The sequence below is a fragment of the Geotrypetes seraphini genome, chromosome 10, assembly GCF_902459505.1.
Source record: "Geotrypetes seraphini chromosome 10, aGeoSer1.1, whole genome shotgun sequence".
NCBI lineage: Eukaryota > Metazoa > Chordata > Amphibia > Gymnophiona > Dermophiidae > Geotrypetes > Geotrypetes seraphini.
In genome coordinates, this window is record NC_047093.1 from 48,365,436 (window position 1) to 48,379,552 (window position 14,117).

Genomic DNA, 14,117 nt, shown 5'->3' on the forward strand with positions numbered 1-14,117 from the left:
AGATCCCACTATGGTTTCAAATTACAGGCCAATATCATTAATTAATGTTGATGGAAAATTAATGGCTAAAACACTGGCATTAAGATTGGCAAAGGCTCTTCCTTACATAATTGATGTACATCAAACAGGTTTCATTGCTAACAAACATTCTTCTAACAATACAAGATTGACATTTCATACATTAAATTTAACTAAAATGATGAATGAACCAGCTTTTGCTCTTTCATTAGATGCAGAAAAAGCTTTTGATAGGGTAGAATGGTCATTCATGTATCAGACTTTGGATTGGTTTGGTGTGGGTCCTGGTTTTGTTCAAATGATTAAAACTTTGTATAGCTCCCCTATGGCAAGATTATACATTAATAATAATTTATCTGAGAGTTTTAAATTACATAGAGGAGTTAGACAAGGATGTCCATTATCTCCTTTGCTGTTTGATATTGTTTTAGAACCCTTATTGATAGCTGTTAATCAGACAAGGGGGATACAGGGTATTCCCTTGAAAGAATGGGAATACAAATTATCTGCTTATGCGGATGATATTTTATTATATTTGCGCAATCCAGGTTCATCTATACCATGTTTGTTAGAATTGATTGAAAGATTTGGAATGTTTTCAGGATATAAAATCAATTGGAATAAATCTGAAATTCTTTCGCTTAATGTGCATTGCATAAAATCTATGTTTGATTCATTTCCTTTTGTATGGAAAGAGGATGGATTAAAATATTTAGGAATTTGGATTAAAAATTCAATAGAAGATACAGTAAAAGAAAATGAAAAACTTTTATTAAAAAAGGTTTCGGAATTATGTGAACAATGGAACCCATTACATATATCTTGGTGGGGAAGAGTTCAAACCATAAAAATGATGATATTGCCTGTGGTTTGCTATCAAATGTGTATGATTCCGGTATTTTTTCAGAACTCTTTTTATAAAAAATTGAATGCAATAATTATTAAGTTTGTTTGGCTTGGCAAAACACCTAGAATTGCTTTGGTATCTTTACAGAAATCAATTAAGGAGGGTGGGGTAAATTTCCCAAATTTCTATAGGTATCATCAGGCCTATATTTTACGTCAAGGTATGTATTGGGTCCTCCCAGATCTCATTGAATACACTCCAGATTGGTTATACTTGGAATGGCGACTCCTGTCTCCTTTACATCTTTGTCACATTCTCAGTATCAAGATGCCCAGATTGTATAAAGAAAATAAACTTTTATTAGATACATGGAAAACTCTAAGATATGTAAGTAATTTAACTGAAATTCCTATTAGTAAATCGACAAATCAATCTATATGGCTAAACTCCAAGATTCAGATTGGCGGAACTAAGATTGTCTGGAGGCATTGGTTAAATGCAGGAATACGAACTTTAAATGATGTTATTTCAAATGGAAAAATGCTTGAGTTTACACAATTGCAAAATAAATTTGGACTGAATAAATCACAATTTTATAAATGGTTGCAATTGAAGCAGGCCATTCAGGCAGGGTTCCCTGAATGGAAAACTTTAAATTTTCAATACAGCATGGAATTTTTATGCTTCCAGGCAGATTTTCTGGGTCACCAGGCCGCACAGTGGTATAAAGTTATTAGTGAATTGGTTAATAAAAAACCTAAAAATGGTCTTAGGGATATTTGGAGCATTGAGATTAATCATCAAATTTTGGCATCTCAATGGCCACAAATTTGGTCTTGGAGAATAAGATGTACACTGTCAGCATCTATGAGACAAACTTGGTTTTTTCTTTTGCATAGAGCATTTTGGACCCCTGTTAGATTACAAAAATTAAATAGTTCAATGTCTAATAGATGCTGGCATTGTAAGCTTGAAGTAGGGACTTTGGATCATCTTTTATTTTTCTGTCCCTATATATTAGCCTTTTGGAATTCGATCTGGGATCAAATAAATTCTTTATTAGATAATCCTGTAGCATTAACTTATGATACTGTGATATTTGGCATATCTATGAGGAAAAAGAGTCAGATATCGGCAAGTAATAACAAACTTTTATTGATTATGACAGGAGTTGCCATGCAACATATTACTACAAATTGGAAAGATCACACAAGACTTAATTTTAATTTCTGGTGGAATTCACTATGTCACATATATAGAATGGAACGTTCAATAGCAATACAAAATGGAAATTATAAAAGGTTTAATGAAATATGGGGGCCATTGACATTGTTTTGTAATGAATAAACACCATTTTATTAACATTATTTATGATTGGAAGGGAAAGGGGAGGGTTTATATAAATGAAAAAAAATAAATAAATAAAAATGTAAAAAAAAAAAGAAATATGACAAAGATTGATTCAATTAAATAATTGTATGGAAAGGGAGGGGGGAAGAAGGGTTTAGATATATATACCTTTGTTATGATCTTGATAGATTTATCAAGTGATGTTAGTAAATCTATGTATTACTTATATTGTACACTTGTTGAAAGTTTAAAAATGAATAAAGAATTATAAAAAAAAAAAAGAACATCCACATATTTTGCTTTTATCAGTTGGATTGTTTTCACTGTGGATCATTGGGTCTTCTTTCTGTTTTATTGTCTCTCCTCTATACTGTATATCATCTGTGTGTCAGTAAATGAATGTTTGCCATGTGTATATATGCTTCCATGAGTGTGCATAAATGCTTGTATACGTGGTACAGGTAGTGTTAAAAATTTAAAGTGAACAGTACACTTCTTTTTTTCTACTGTCCGTGACGGGTTCTATGGACAACGTTGCCCACATGAGAGAATATCTGCCTGCTGTCCTCAGATAACACTTGCTACAGGTGAGTAACCATGCTGTACAAGTATATGCATGGATTACAAATAAATATTTTCCTAGCTGTGCTGCATTTTTTAACGTGCAAAAGATAATCCAGAACCAATGGGAGAGGACAACTGATTGGGTGCAGTGAGTTAAGATTGAACCAAATTGAGAAATGAGTCAACTTGAAATGAAAGCAGCACCAAGTATAGGGTTTCCTAGAGGCTTCAATAATGGATTACACTTGTGTAGAAAACTGAAAAGCGTCTGACTGGGAGATACCAAGCTGTGAGAGCGCATATGAGAAGGCTCTTTTCTATGTTGCTTGAAGTTTTATTACTCTAGGACCTGGGATTTCAAATTGATCATGTAAAGATGATCTTAAGAGATCTACTGGGTTAATATTTGATTAGTTTTATGCAGATGATCGGGAAGTAAAAGATGGCAGGCTTTGAAAACTAGGCAAAGTAGCTTGAATTCAATCCGCTTAATTATTGGCAGCCAGGGCAGCTTAAACAGAATCGGAGTAATATGGTTGCAGATGTTTGCACCTGTTAGGAGTCTAGTTGCAGTGTTTTGAATTAGCTGTAGGTGTGATAGATCGGCTATGCTTGACCCTAGAAAGAACGTGTTACAATAATCTAAGCAACTAGTAATGAAAGCACGAGTTAGTTTTGTTAGATTTACAGAGAGCACAGGTTTTAGTAGCCGCAATAGTCTTAAAATGGCTTATTTGCGGAATGAAGCTTAATTCAGTTACAACGCATTCCTAGAGTTGAGAGTTTGTGCTCAAGTTGGATGGGTTTGCCAGCTAGTTCAGGAAGTTTACGTAGTACAGAATGGCTGTGTGATAGCCACATGGCAGATGGAGGGAAAATATAAAGAATAAAGTATAAAGAAACTTGTCTTTCCAGTTGAGGAGGAAAGCATCTGACTTCAGATGTCTGGAGTATAGATTCTGGAACAGAAGACTAGAAGTTTGTGATTGTGGAGGGAAGCAAAGAGATCCACATCTGAAGTCCCAGAATCTGAAAATATGAGGGGTGTTCAAATAATTATCTACCTCAGTAGGAAAGAAAAGGTTTTTAAAAAAAGAAAATGTTTGCAATATAGTCCCCTAAATAACTCCATACACTTCATCTACTTTTCATGCAATTTGACAGGAATTCTTCTCCTCAACCTTCAAACCAGGACATGACAGCTTCCTTGACATCTTCATCACTGCATGTATTGTGTTTCTAGAAGGTAGCTGTAAAGAGGTAGTTTTGTGAGGGCGGGAGAATAGTCAGTTTAAAAGGAAAAATTGTATGATACAGAAACTGGAATTCGTTCTTCCTTTAAAATACATTTCACCACGTTCTTGGGTGGTAGGGAGGGGACATTTCTTTGGCATTTGCTTAGAAGCATTTCACCTCCTTAAAGATCTTGAAGTAGATCAAGAATCAGTAACCAATTACTTTTTGTCATACTAACACCAGAAACTACTGCTTTTATTCACAGGCTTTCAGTAAATGCATGCATGACTGCATTCCAGATACACAGAAAGAACAGCGTATAACTAGTTATAACTGAACAAGCCCAGCTGACAATGAGAAACTAAGATCAACAGTACCTCTAACCATTGGTATAAAGTTGTGTGAAAAAGTATAAGGAGATGTAGTACATGAAAAAAGAAGTGAAGCAAGGGACCTTGCTATTTCTATATACTTTATAACTAGAGCAGGAAATATTGGTATATCAGTTTTCAAATCTTTGCAAGTAGTGAACCAGCAAGTACAAATCTAAGCCCTGAAGCAACCCAAAATACCGATTACTACAGTCCCTACTTAGTCAGTTCTGTGTATGTAACATATACTGTACAGCTTAATACCATCAAGGACAAAGGACCATAAGCAAGGAGGTAGAGAGAGGCCCCTGTGTCAGTAAATAAAGAGGCTGGAGCTGGGGATGGGGGAATTTACATATAGGTGCTTACAGTAGAATGTTTCCAATACAGAATGATCTCAGGAATGTTTTCAGCTGGATGCAAGAGGTGGTAGTCCCTCCACTCATTCCAGTCAATAGTCATTGTTCCATTCTTATCCATGCTGTAGAAAAAGCAGAAGCAAAAGTTGGAGCACTTAATACATCCATCTTAATAAACCCCCAAAGTAACATCAGCTGTGACAGACAGCACTAGCATATATGGAACAGACTAAAAACGTTACATGGTAACATGCAAACAAAGGAATACATAACCAGGCTCAAATACTCACTGAGGAAACAGAACCCCAGAAATGGTGCATCCTTAGTCTGAAAATAAAATATTGAAGCATCCCTTACTGGTACATGTCAATATGCAAACGTGCAAAGCCCAATCTAGCAGCACTGCTGCTGGTGACCGCAAACTGGGCCTTGCAGAAAATATACACACATTGTTTGTGGCTCCTTTTACATAGCAAAGAACACAGAACTCCCTAGTTTTTTCTCTCTGCAAGCGAACCGTGCAGAAGTGTTTCTGATCTGCTTATTTTATTTTAAGTTTGCTCTTTTCGGTGGCTTTGGTGCCTTACTCAGGGGATCACTGCCTAGGAAAGGAAGCAGTTCCTCCGGAGCCAGACTGCAGCTTCACAGGGCAAGCTTTGAGTGGATCTATAGAACCAGCCTGCTGTGTGCCACCTCAGAGCTCAGGGTCTGCTCCCTGGAAGCAAGCTTACCTTCTGACCTTGTCAGAGGCTGTTTGCATCTTTGGGATTATCAGGGCACAAACTGCATATTCCTGTCCCCGTGTCAAGTTTCCAAGGAAGCAGATGTTTCAATTGGAATTCGTCCAACTAGCAGCCCAAAGATTCTGAAGATTAGACTGTTTGAATCAAATTTGAGATAGAAATTCCTTTCCTTTCACTTCAGCTGCAGAGAGAACTGACAGGCAGGCACTGCATAGACCAAGTACAGCCCCATTATTTCCTATGGGAAAATCAGGGGAAGGGGGTGTCTAATAAAGTCATTTTGGGCAGTTTCTGGGGGTAAGGTTCAGGTTTCCCACCTCCAAAATTCCTATTTCTGAGATTATTATTTTTTCAAATTGTTTCCACAGGCCATTTTTGGCGCAATTTTCCTGGTGGTGGTCATCTCGGACTTTCAGCAATCATTTTTTCTGCCTCAAAACTCCTCAATTTTGCAACAACAACATAAAAAACTCAATATAGAGGGACTTCTCAACCCCTGATAGTGTGAATTCAGATTCTGATTGCAACGGATTACCAGTGGAAGAGTGTCCATGAACGGCATGATGCAGCACACACAAGGAAGGGGCAGGAGCTTCTGGATTCACCCCCTTCGGGTCCTCTAAGGCTGGGGAACCGATGCAAGTCCGGGAATTGGGGAGAAAATCCTGCCCAGTAGCTGTTTTTGGCAATGGTGTGAAGCGCAAGTGTGCCTAGTCCAGGGACCTTTTGCAAGCCTCAGCTGGAGTCTGTAATGGGTCAGCTTCAGCCCATGTGTGTGGCTTTTCCCCAGAATTTATCCAGCTCATGTGGATAGCTTATCTAATGGACCTGGCTCACGTGGTGCAGCCAATGGGTGCACCACAAGCCTCTAAGTCACTATCTTCTTTGGCGTATAAGCAGGCAGTGGGAACGGTGGTGTCTGCTGCAGAGCCTGGGCTGTATTGCCAATTTCATGAAGAGCTAGCTAACACTATCTCGGACATTCCGGAATAGCCATTCTGGAATATCCGGGAGTTCAATTCAATATGGTACAAGGTTGTGTTTTTCTTCCTGAGCCACACAGACAGAAGCTCCAGAAACAGATCATGGATCTCTAAGTGCTCCTGAGACCTACTGCCTGTCATTACTTTCAAGTACTTGGGTCCATGGTGGCCTCCCTGGAGATTGTGCCCTGGTCCAGGGCGCATATGCGGCTTCTATAGGAGTCCCTCCTATTTCGATGGTCCCCTGAGGATAATCCCCCTTCAGATGCCACTCCCCTGGAGGGAACAAGAGCAGAGCAGCCTACATTGGTGGATTCAGGGAGAAGCCCTATTGAGTGGCATGCCCCTTCACATCACGGAGTGCATAAATAAAGTCAGTCTTTCCGGCTGGAGAGCTCATTGCAGAGACCACTCCATCCAGAGCCAGTGGACCCCACATTAGAAGGGTTGGTTGAAAAACCGTCTAGAGCTTCAAGCCATCCGGTTTGCATTGAGCGCTCTCCAAAACACCCTGGAAGGGCGAGCAGTCATGGTGTTTTCTGAAGCCACTGCAGTGGTGTATTTGAATCATCAGAGAGGCACAGATGCTATTCCAGTAGGCGGAAATGCACCCTCAAGCTCTTTCTGCAGCACACGTGGCTGGAGTGGAAAATGTGCATGCAGACTCCTCAGTCACCAAGGCCTGGACCCAGGAAAGTGACTTGCAGCAGATGTTTCATCTCACTGTGCATCATTGGGGCAGTCGAAGAGCAGAGCCAGAAGCTTAGGTATAGATGAGTTGATTCAGCCTGGCCAACTCAGGAACTCCTTTACGTTTTTCCACTGTCGCCCATGGTGGGTTGAGTCATCCGCAGGATTGCAACTTATCCAGGCATCGGACTAGCCTCATCGTCCGTGGTATGCGGATCTCGTCCATTTTCAGCGAGACAAGGGCCTCAAGCTCCCTCTTCATCACAACCTTCTCAGTCGAGTTCCTATGGAGAACCCCCTGCACTTTGGTCTTATGGCATGGCTCTTGAAGCAAGACCTTGATTCAAAGGGGTTACACCAATGCAGTAATTGCCACTCTTGAGATCCAAGAAGTCCTCTACTATGGCGGCTTAGGCCAAGACTTTTCAGCAGTTGTACGCCAGAGAACAGGTGGCACCCTTGCATTCTGGACCTTACGATCAAGATACGTGTTCCTCATGGCGACTGTATCAACAAGGCGAATTTCTGAACTGCAGGCTCTCTTGTAGAGAGCCCTTTCTCCGATCACGGAGTCATGGGTTTCTCTCAATTCAGCTATTTCTTTTCTTCTGAAAGTGGTTTCGGATTTCCATGACAACCAGGAAGTTTGTCTGCCAAGGGGTCAGAGCAGAAGGATAAGATATTACAGAGACTAGATGTGTGAAGGGTCTTACTTGGAAAAGACCAATGAATTCCATCTGACCGTCTGTTTGTTCTGACTTGTCAATCCAGGCAGGGTAGGTCGGCATCTAAGGCCTCATGTCAGATGGATCCACATGGCCTGTGGTAAGCAGTCACCGGTTTCTCTCAAGGTTCACTCAACCAGGGGTGTTGCATCTTTGTGGGTGGAATCTCAAGCAGTTTCATCTGGCTGAGATTTGTAAAGTGGCCACTTGGTCTTCCCTTCATACCTTCATGAGGTTCTACAGCGTGGATGTGGCTGCTCGGTCTGATGCCACCTTTGGGGCCTTGGTTTTGCAGGCAGGCTCTTCTGTCCCACCCTAGACGTTGCCATTGCTTTGTACATCACCTACTGTACATTCTCTGAAGTGGATGTAACAGGATGAAAGATTAGATTCTTACCTTTGATAATCTTCTCTCTGTTCAATCCACAGAGGAGTTTATACGGCCCACCCTCTGCCTAATCCGATTCTTTTATCACCTGCATTTTCTGTCTCGGATGTTTCTCCTTTTCAGACCTCAGTATCTTCCAACCAGCAAGATGGGCCCTGAATAAGTGAGTACACATCTAAGCCGCTGGCTACTTTCGAGTTTGTGCTCATTTCACACAGCAGGTTGGTTCATATTGCTGCAATGTTTGTGCATATTTTTCATGTTTCTTGTTTATTAATTGTTCTCTTATATGCTGCAGAGCAGAACAGAATAATGTTATGTTTGCAAGGAAGTTCCCCGTGCTCCCTTCTGTGTACACTTTGTTCCAGTGATTTTCGATTGCTTTTGGACTCAACTGTAGGAGGCTCTGTGTTCCTCTGCTATATAGGACTCGCCGAAAACAATGTGTGTGGATTTCTACAAGACCCATGTCGTGGGTACAGATTGAAAACCTACTATACAGACTCCTCCATGGATTAAAAGAAAGAAGATTACCAAAGCTAAGAACCTAATCTTGCATTGGCTACAAGCAGGTGTCTTGTATATAATTGTCCAAAGGAAGAGAAAATAAAAACCTGGTTACAGTTTTCCTACACTGTGCATGTGCTATTGCTACCAATTTCCTAGTGCACACCACCTTCTATTTCTACAGATGCTAACTATAAAAGCAAGACCTTTGCCTCTTCTGCAGAAAAACCCTTATGTAAATTTAAGACCTTCAACAATAGAGAAATACCAGATCTCTTGTAGCATTTCTTGGAATCGTACCAAAATTCCACCAATGCCCTTTATGTCAATCCATCTTTCAGAAAATAGCAATTTTGGGAGTGCAGACTAAATATACTGAAAAGCAAGGGCTATACTAATAAAATCTCATTTAGCTTTATATTCTACTGCTTACAAAAACTCTTAGGAAAGCTTTTAAAAAAAGAAAAAAGAGCCAGATTGTTTAGATAATATCAGCACCAAGGCACTGCATTAATGAGTATGATGTCCTAAAGGCATTCATGCTCTATAGCAGTAGCCTTTATTAATTTCACTGGAGGGTTTCCGCAAGGTTGTGAGCATTTTCACATACATCCTCTTTTGAATATTTAAAAATGCCTTGTCCTTTAAGCATGTATCCTTCCTCCATCCACTTTCCCCTTTTGGTCCTGAGCGTGGTTAAAGAGGCAGAGTAGCAGAAAAAAATGCGAGAAAATGAGGGCAACTCCAGAAGTCTCCAGGAGCAAACACTGGCTCCCATGCCTTGCACTGAAGAACACTGGTCTATGGTCTCGCTGCTGGGATATATTTTTGGCCATGTCAATGAGGGCGATTGACCCTTTTCTGCCATCATTTACTCTGTTGTTACAAGAAAGACTAGCACAAATGCTTGTTGTCTCAGACATGTCCAGCACATCATCCAGGAATAAGCCCAGTACAACTGCTTAGAGCAAAGAGATGGCACCCCCACTCCCCTTAAGTCTTCATGAGAAAGTTTTGATGTTCACCTTTTAAGAATTTTTTCAGCTTGCTGTTCAGAAATGTTCACACCAAGATCCCGGAGTGACTGCATGATTTCCTGGGAATCAATGCGACCTGCAGACAGGGAAGAGAGATGACAACAAAATTAGCTCTATCCTAGGAATCAAAATACATAAGGGCATAAAGAGGAAACACAGTGTTGACAATGGGAAAAGTCATTTAATAAGACAAGCAAGTTGGACAAAGTGGGGTGAAAAAGTAGTATTTGAGGTGGAAATATAGAAATCTGGTTCCAAAGTTACTTACATCATTAAACTGAAAGAGATACATACTCTCCTCACTTTAGCCCAAGTACCTTCTATATCACCTTTTATATTACCAACAAAGCAATAAAATAAAATAAAGTCAATATCAATATCCTCATCTTCTCTTCTAGTAAGAAGATCCAAATACTTCAGCACAATTACACATACCCCTCTACTTGTCACTTTACATACTTGTTGGCAGTTTGTTAGTACTTTACTGTAAAGGTGGAGGGAGAGAGCAGAGCAAGCAATCTAGAGCAATACTCAATAGTACTCTCCCCCCAACATCCAAATCAACGTTGAGAAATGTAAAGTACTGCATGTGGGAAGCAGAAACCTGAGGTACAACTATACGATGGGAGGGATGTTATTGAATGAGAGTACCCAGGAAAGGGACTTAGGGGTAATGGTGGACATGACAATGAAGCCGATGGCACAGTGCGCAGCGGCCGCTAAGAGAGCGAATAGAATGCTGGGTATAATCAAGAAGGGTATTACAACCAGGACGAGAGAAGTTATTCTGCCGTTGTATCGGGCGATGGTGCGCCCACATCTGGAATACTGCGTCCAATATTGGTCGCCGTACCTTAAGAAGGATATGGCGATACTCGAGAGGGTTCAGAGGAGAGCGACACGTCTGATAAAAGGGATGGAAAACCTTCCATATGCTGAGAGATTGGAGAAACTGGGTCTCTTTTCCCTGGAGAAGAGGAGACTTAGAGGGGATATGATAGAGACTTATAAGATCATGAAGGGCATAGAGAGAGTAGAGAGGGACAGATTCTTCACACTTTCAAAAAATAAAAGAACAAGAGGGCATTCAGAAAAGTTGAAAGGGGACAGATTCAAAACGAATGCTAGGAAGTTCTTCTTTACCCAACGTGTGGTGGACACCTGGAATGCGCTTCCAGAGAATGTAATAGGGCAGAGTACGGTACTGGGATTTAAGAAAGGATTGGACGGTTTCCTGCTGGAAAAGAGGATAGAGGGGTATAAATAGAGGATTTCTGCACAGGTCCTGGACCTGTTGGGCCGCCGCGTGAGCGGACTGCTGGGCATGATGGACCTCAGGTCTGACCCAGCAGAGGCATTGCTTATGTTCTTATGTTCTTAAATCCATGGGTTTAGCCCTCGCAACTTCAATTATTCACAGTTTTTATCCCCCCACCGGACCTCACTACAACTTTTTAAAGCCTCCACAATTTACTTAGGACCAACTCTGACCTATCCCCGCCTCCCTCTCGGACCTCTCCACAACTTACTTAGGGCTGCCACGAGTTCCTGCTAGTCTCGTGGGAACTCAGAGCAGCCATTTATGCTGGTGGCTCTGCACAGGGCAGGAGCGTAGAAAGATTGCTCCTGCCTCACTTCACCCCTAGACCACCAGGCTTTAAAAAGTTAAGTTGTGGGGGTGGAGGTGGGGGTGAGTCAGAGTCAGTCCTAAAGTTATTCATGATTTTTTGGTATTTGTAGGCCGGCTTTGCCACTAACCCCCACAAATATGGAAAGGGGAGTATGTATTTTACTATTTGGCCAAACCACGAATAATGACATTTATTTTTATTTGGCTGAACACCAAATAGTGGCCATTGAGATTTAATATAAATAATAAAATAAACAAATGTTTATTTAAGTAGTATTTAGCACAGTAGAGCCTGGATTAATTTGTATTCAAATTTAAATTGCTAATCGGCAGAATAAAAATTAAGTATTTGGAGCACTATTCTGGAGCGAATTGAAACACAAATATTTGGTACAACCTACCTTACATGTAAGCTTCGTACATATTTACACAAAGAAAAAAAAATTAATTTTCTTGTATAGCTAGCAAGAAGTCAACACTTAATAATAATAATAATAACTTTATTTTTCTATACCGCCATAGTCAGGCGACTTCTAGGCGGTTTACATTGTAAGAAGGCTGGACATTCAGCGAATAACAAAAGGTCTTAATACAAAACAATAAGTCTACATACAATACAATACAAAATAGTACAGTACAATACAGTGAGTCTAAATACAATACAATAAGACTAGATACAATACCATGCAGTGTCTCTAATACAATATAATAGTCTAATGGGAAACTAACGTGCTAATTGGAGTTCTATGGGTAATGAATACCTGAATACTTTAGAGCTTACATATGAGTAGAGGAAATCTGGATAGATGAGGAGCTTCTTGAGAGGAAGAAAAAGGCGTTTACGGGGAGGGGAGTCCTAGTGATGGAGGGTCCTAGTGAGGAAGGGGACAGTTTTAGTCAACGAATTTAGCGAATAGGGCGGTTTTGATCAATTTACGGAAGGCACTGTAAGACAGATTGGGTTCGTTTATGTAGTTTTTCAGCCAAACTTGCTGTCTGCTTGCTTGGAACTTAAAGGTTCTGTCCAGGAATGATTTGTATCTGCAGCCTGTAATCTTTGGGTATGCAAAGAAGTTATTGTTTCTGGTTGCTCGTGCGGGGTTGTGCAGGATGAAGTGAGTTTGCAGGTATGAAGGTGCTAGTCCCCAGGCTTGCCTGAAACAGGTGCATGCAAATTTGAATAGTATTCGCGCATCTATTGGAAGCCAATGCAGTTTTTTATAGTAGGGGCTGATGTGATCGTTTTTTCTTAGTCCGAAAATTAGGCGAACGGCGGTGTTTTGAATTAATCTCAGTTTTTTTATTGTTTTTTGTGGGATGCCCAGGTAGATGATGTTGCAGTAGTCAAGAATGGATAGGATCAGTGCCTGTACCAGCAACCTGAATGACGTCGGGTCAAAGTATTTTTTTATGGTCCTTAGTTTCCATAGCGTGTAAAAACATTTTTTCACTAGTGAGTTTGTGTGGTCAGTCATAGTTAGATGAGTGTCTAGGGTGATACCGAGTATTTTTATGTTTTTGGAAATTGGGTATTCGTGATTGTTTATTTTTATCGATGTTCTCGTGATTTTGTCATCAAGACTAGCCAGAAAGACTTTTGTTTTCTCTGCGTTTAGTTTTAGTTTGAAATTAGTGGTCCATTTGTCAATTTCGGTCATTATGTTTGAGAGGTTGTTTACAATTTCTTGGCTTTTGAAAGATTAACCCTTGGCTTTTTTCTGCTGGGACTTTGGCAGGTTTTGTCAGAACAGATGACTTAGACTTTAGTTCAGAGCTTCCTAACTATGGCTTGAGACCCCAAATGAGTCATAACCTAGGTGAGCCTTCCATAGGCGCATCATTATGCTGAACCTCCAGAGGGTCACAATTTTATTTGGCTGCAATCATAAGGTCACACGCACAAAAAGGTCGAGAAGTATTGCTCGTATTACTCTAGAATGTGAGATGTATTTTACTATCTCCAAGTGAATGAAAGCTTGGGTAGTGGCACTTTGTTGTGCTTGTCTGCATATTGGCCCAGATTCTCTAAACGGAGCCTTTTTTTAGGCGCCGGTAAGCACCCAAGCTCAGTGAAAAAAAACTGCTTAAACTACTTTTTCACCAATTTTCAAGGCGCCTAGAAATCAACGCTGGAATCATGCCGCCATAGGTGCTTTACAGTGCCTAACGCGGGAAGTTGCATTAGGCGCCGTAAAATGCCTACGAAGGCACATTTCAAATAAACTGGCACTGTTGCCTTATTGACATGCATTCAGTGGCCACTTTTTAAGGCAGCTGCTTACAACGGTGCTGGTTAGAGAATCTGGGCCATTGTACTTGTAACCAAGGAATGGGGTCTAAAGTTACTTACCATCGTTCTTTTTATCCAGACTCTTAAAGACCAGCCTCAGTTTCTTTTCATGATCGCGAAGATAATGAACAAATTCTTCAAAGTCAAGCTGGCCATCCAAGTCTTTGTCACCTGCTTTCACGATCTTCTGTTTGGGTTAGAAGAAGATTTAAAAAAGTTGGACACTCAAATTCAGCCCCTACTTCGGTCTCTTACAGAAAATATACATGTATTACATGTGCAGCACTTGAATAATTCAGAGACTGAACTCTTTAAATTTTAAACTCATGCTCAGCTCCAAATATACTATAAAGTAATCTTCACTCCAGCAGCTCAATAA

The 14,117-nt window shown here is 40.4% G+C and overlaps 1 protein-coding gene across 5 annotated transcripts in view; it reads right to left on the bottom strand.

Moving 5' to 3' along the window:
- The window catches only part of SLC25A25 (solute carrier family 25 member 25), a 55,978-nt gene that overhangs the window by 17,028 nt on the left and 24,833 nt on the right, over nt 1–14,117 (bottom strand). For all 5 annotated transcript variants that reach the window (XM_033960612.1, XM_033960614.1, XM_033960609.1 and 2 more), the window contains exons 2-4: nt 13,799–13,925; nt 9,807–9,894; nt 4,756–4,867 (exon numbers count right to left, since the gene is read on the bottom strand). In XM_033960612.1, the coding sequence (XP_033816503.1) occupies nt 4,756–4,867; nt 9,807–9,894; nt 13,799–13,925 (327 nt within the window). The remainder of the gene's footprint in view (nt 1–4,755; nt 4,868–9,806; nt 9,895–13,798; nt 13,926–14,117) is intronic.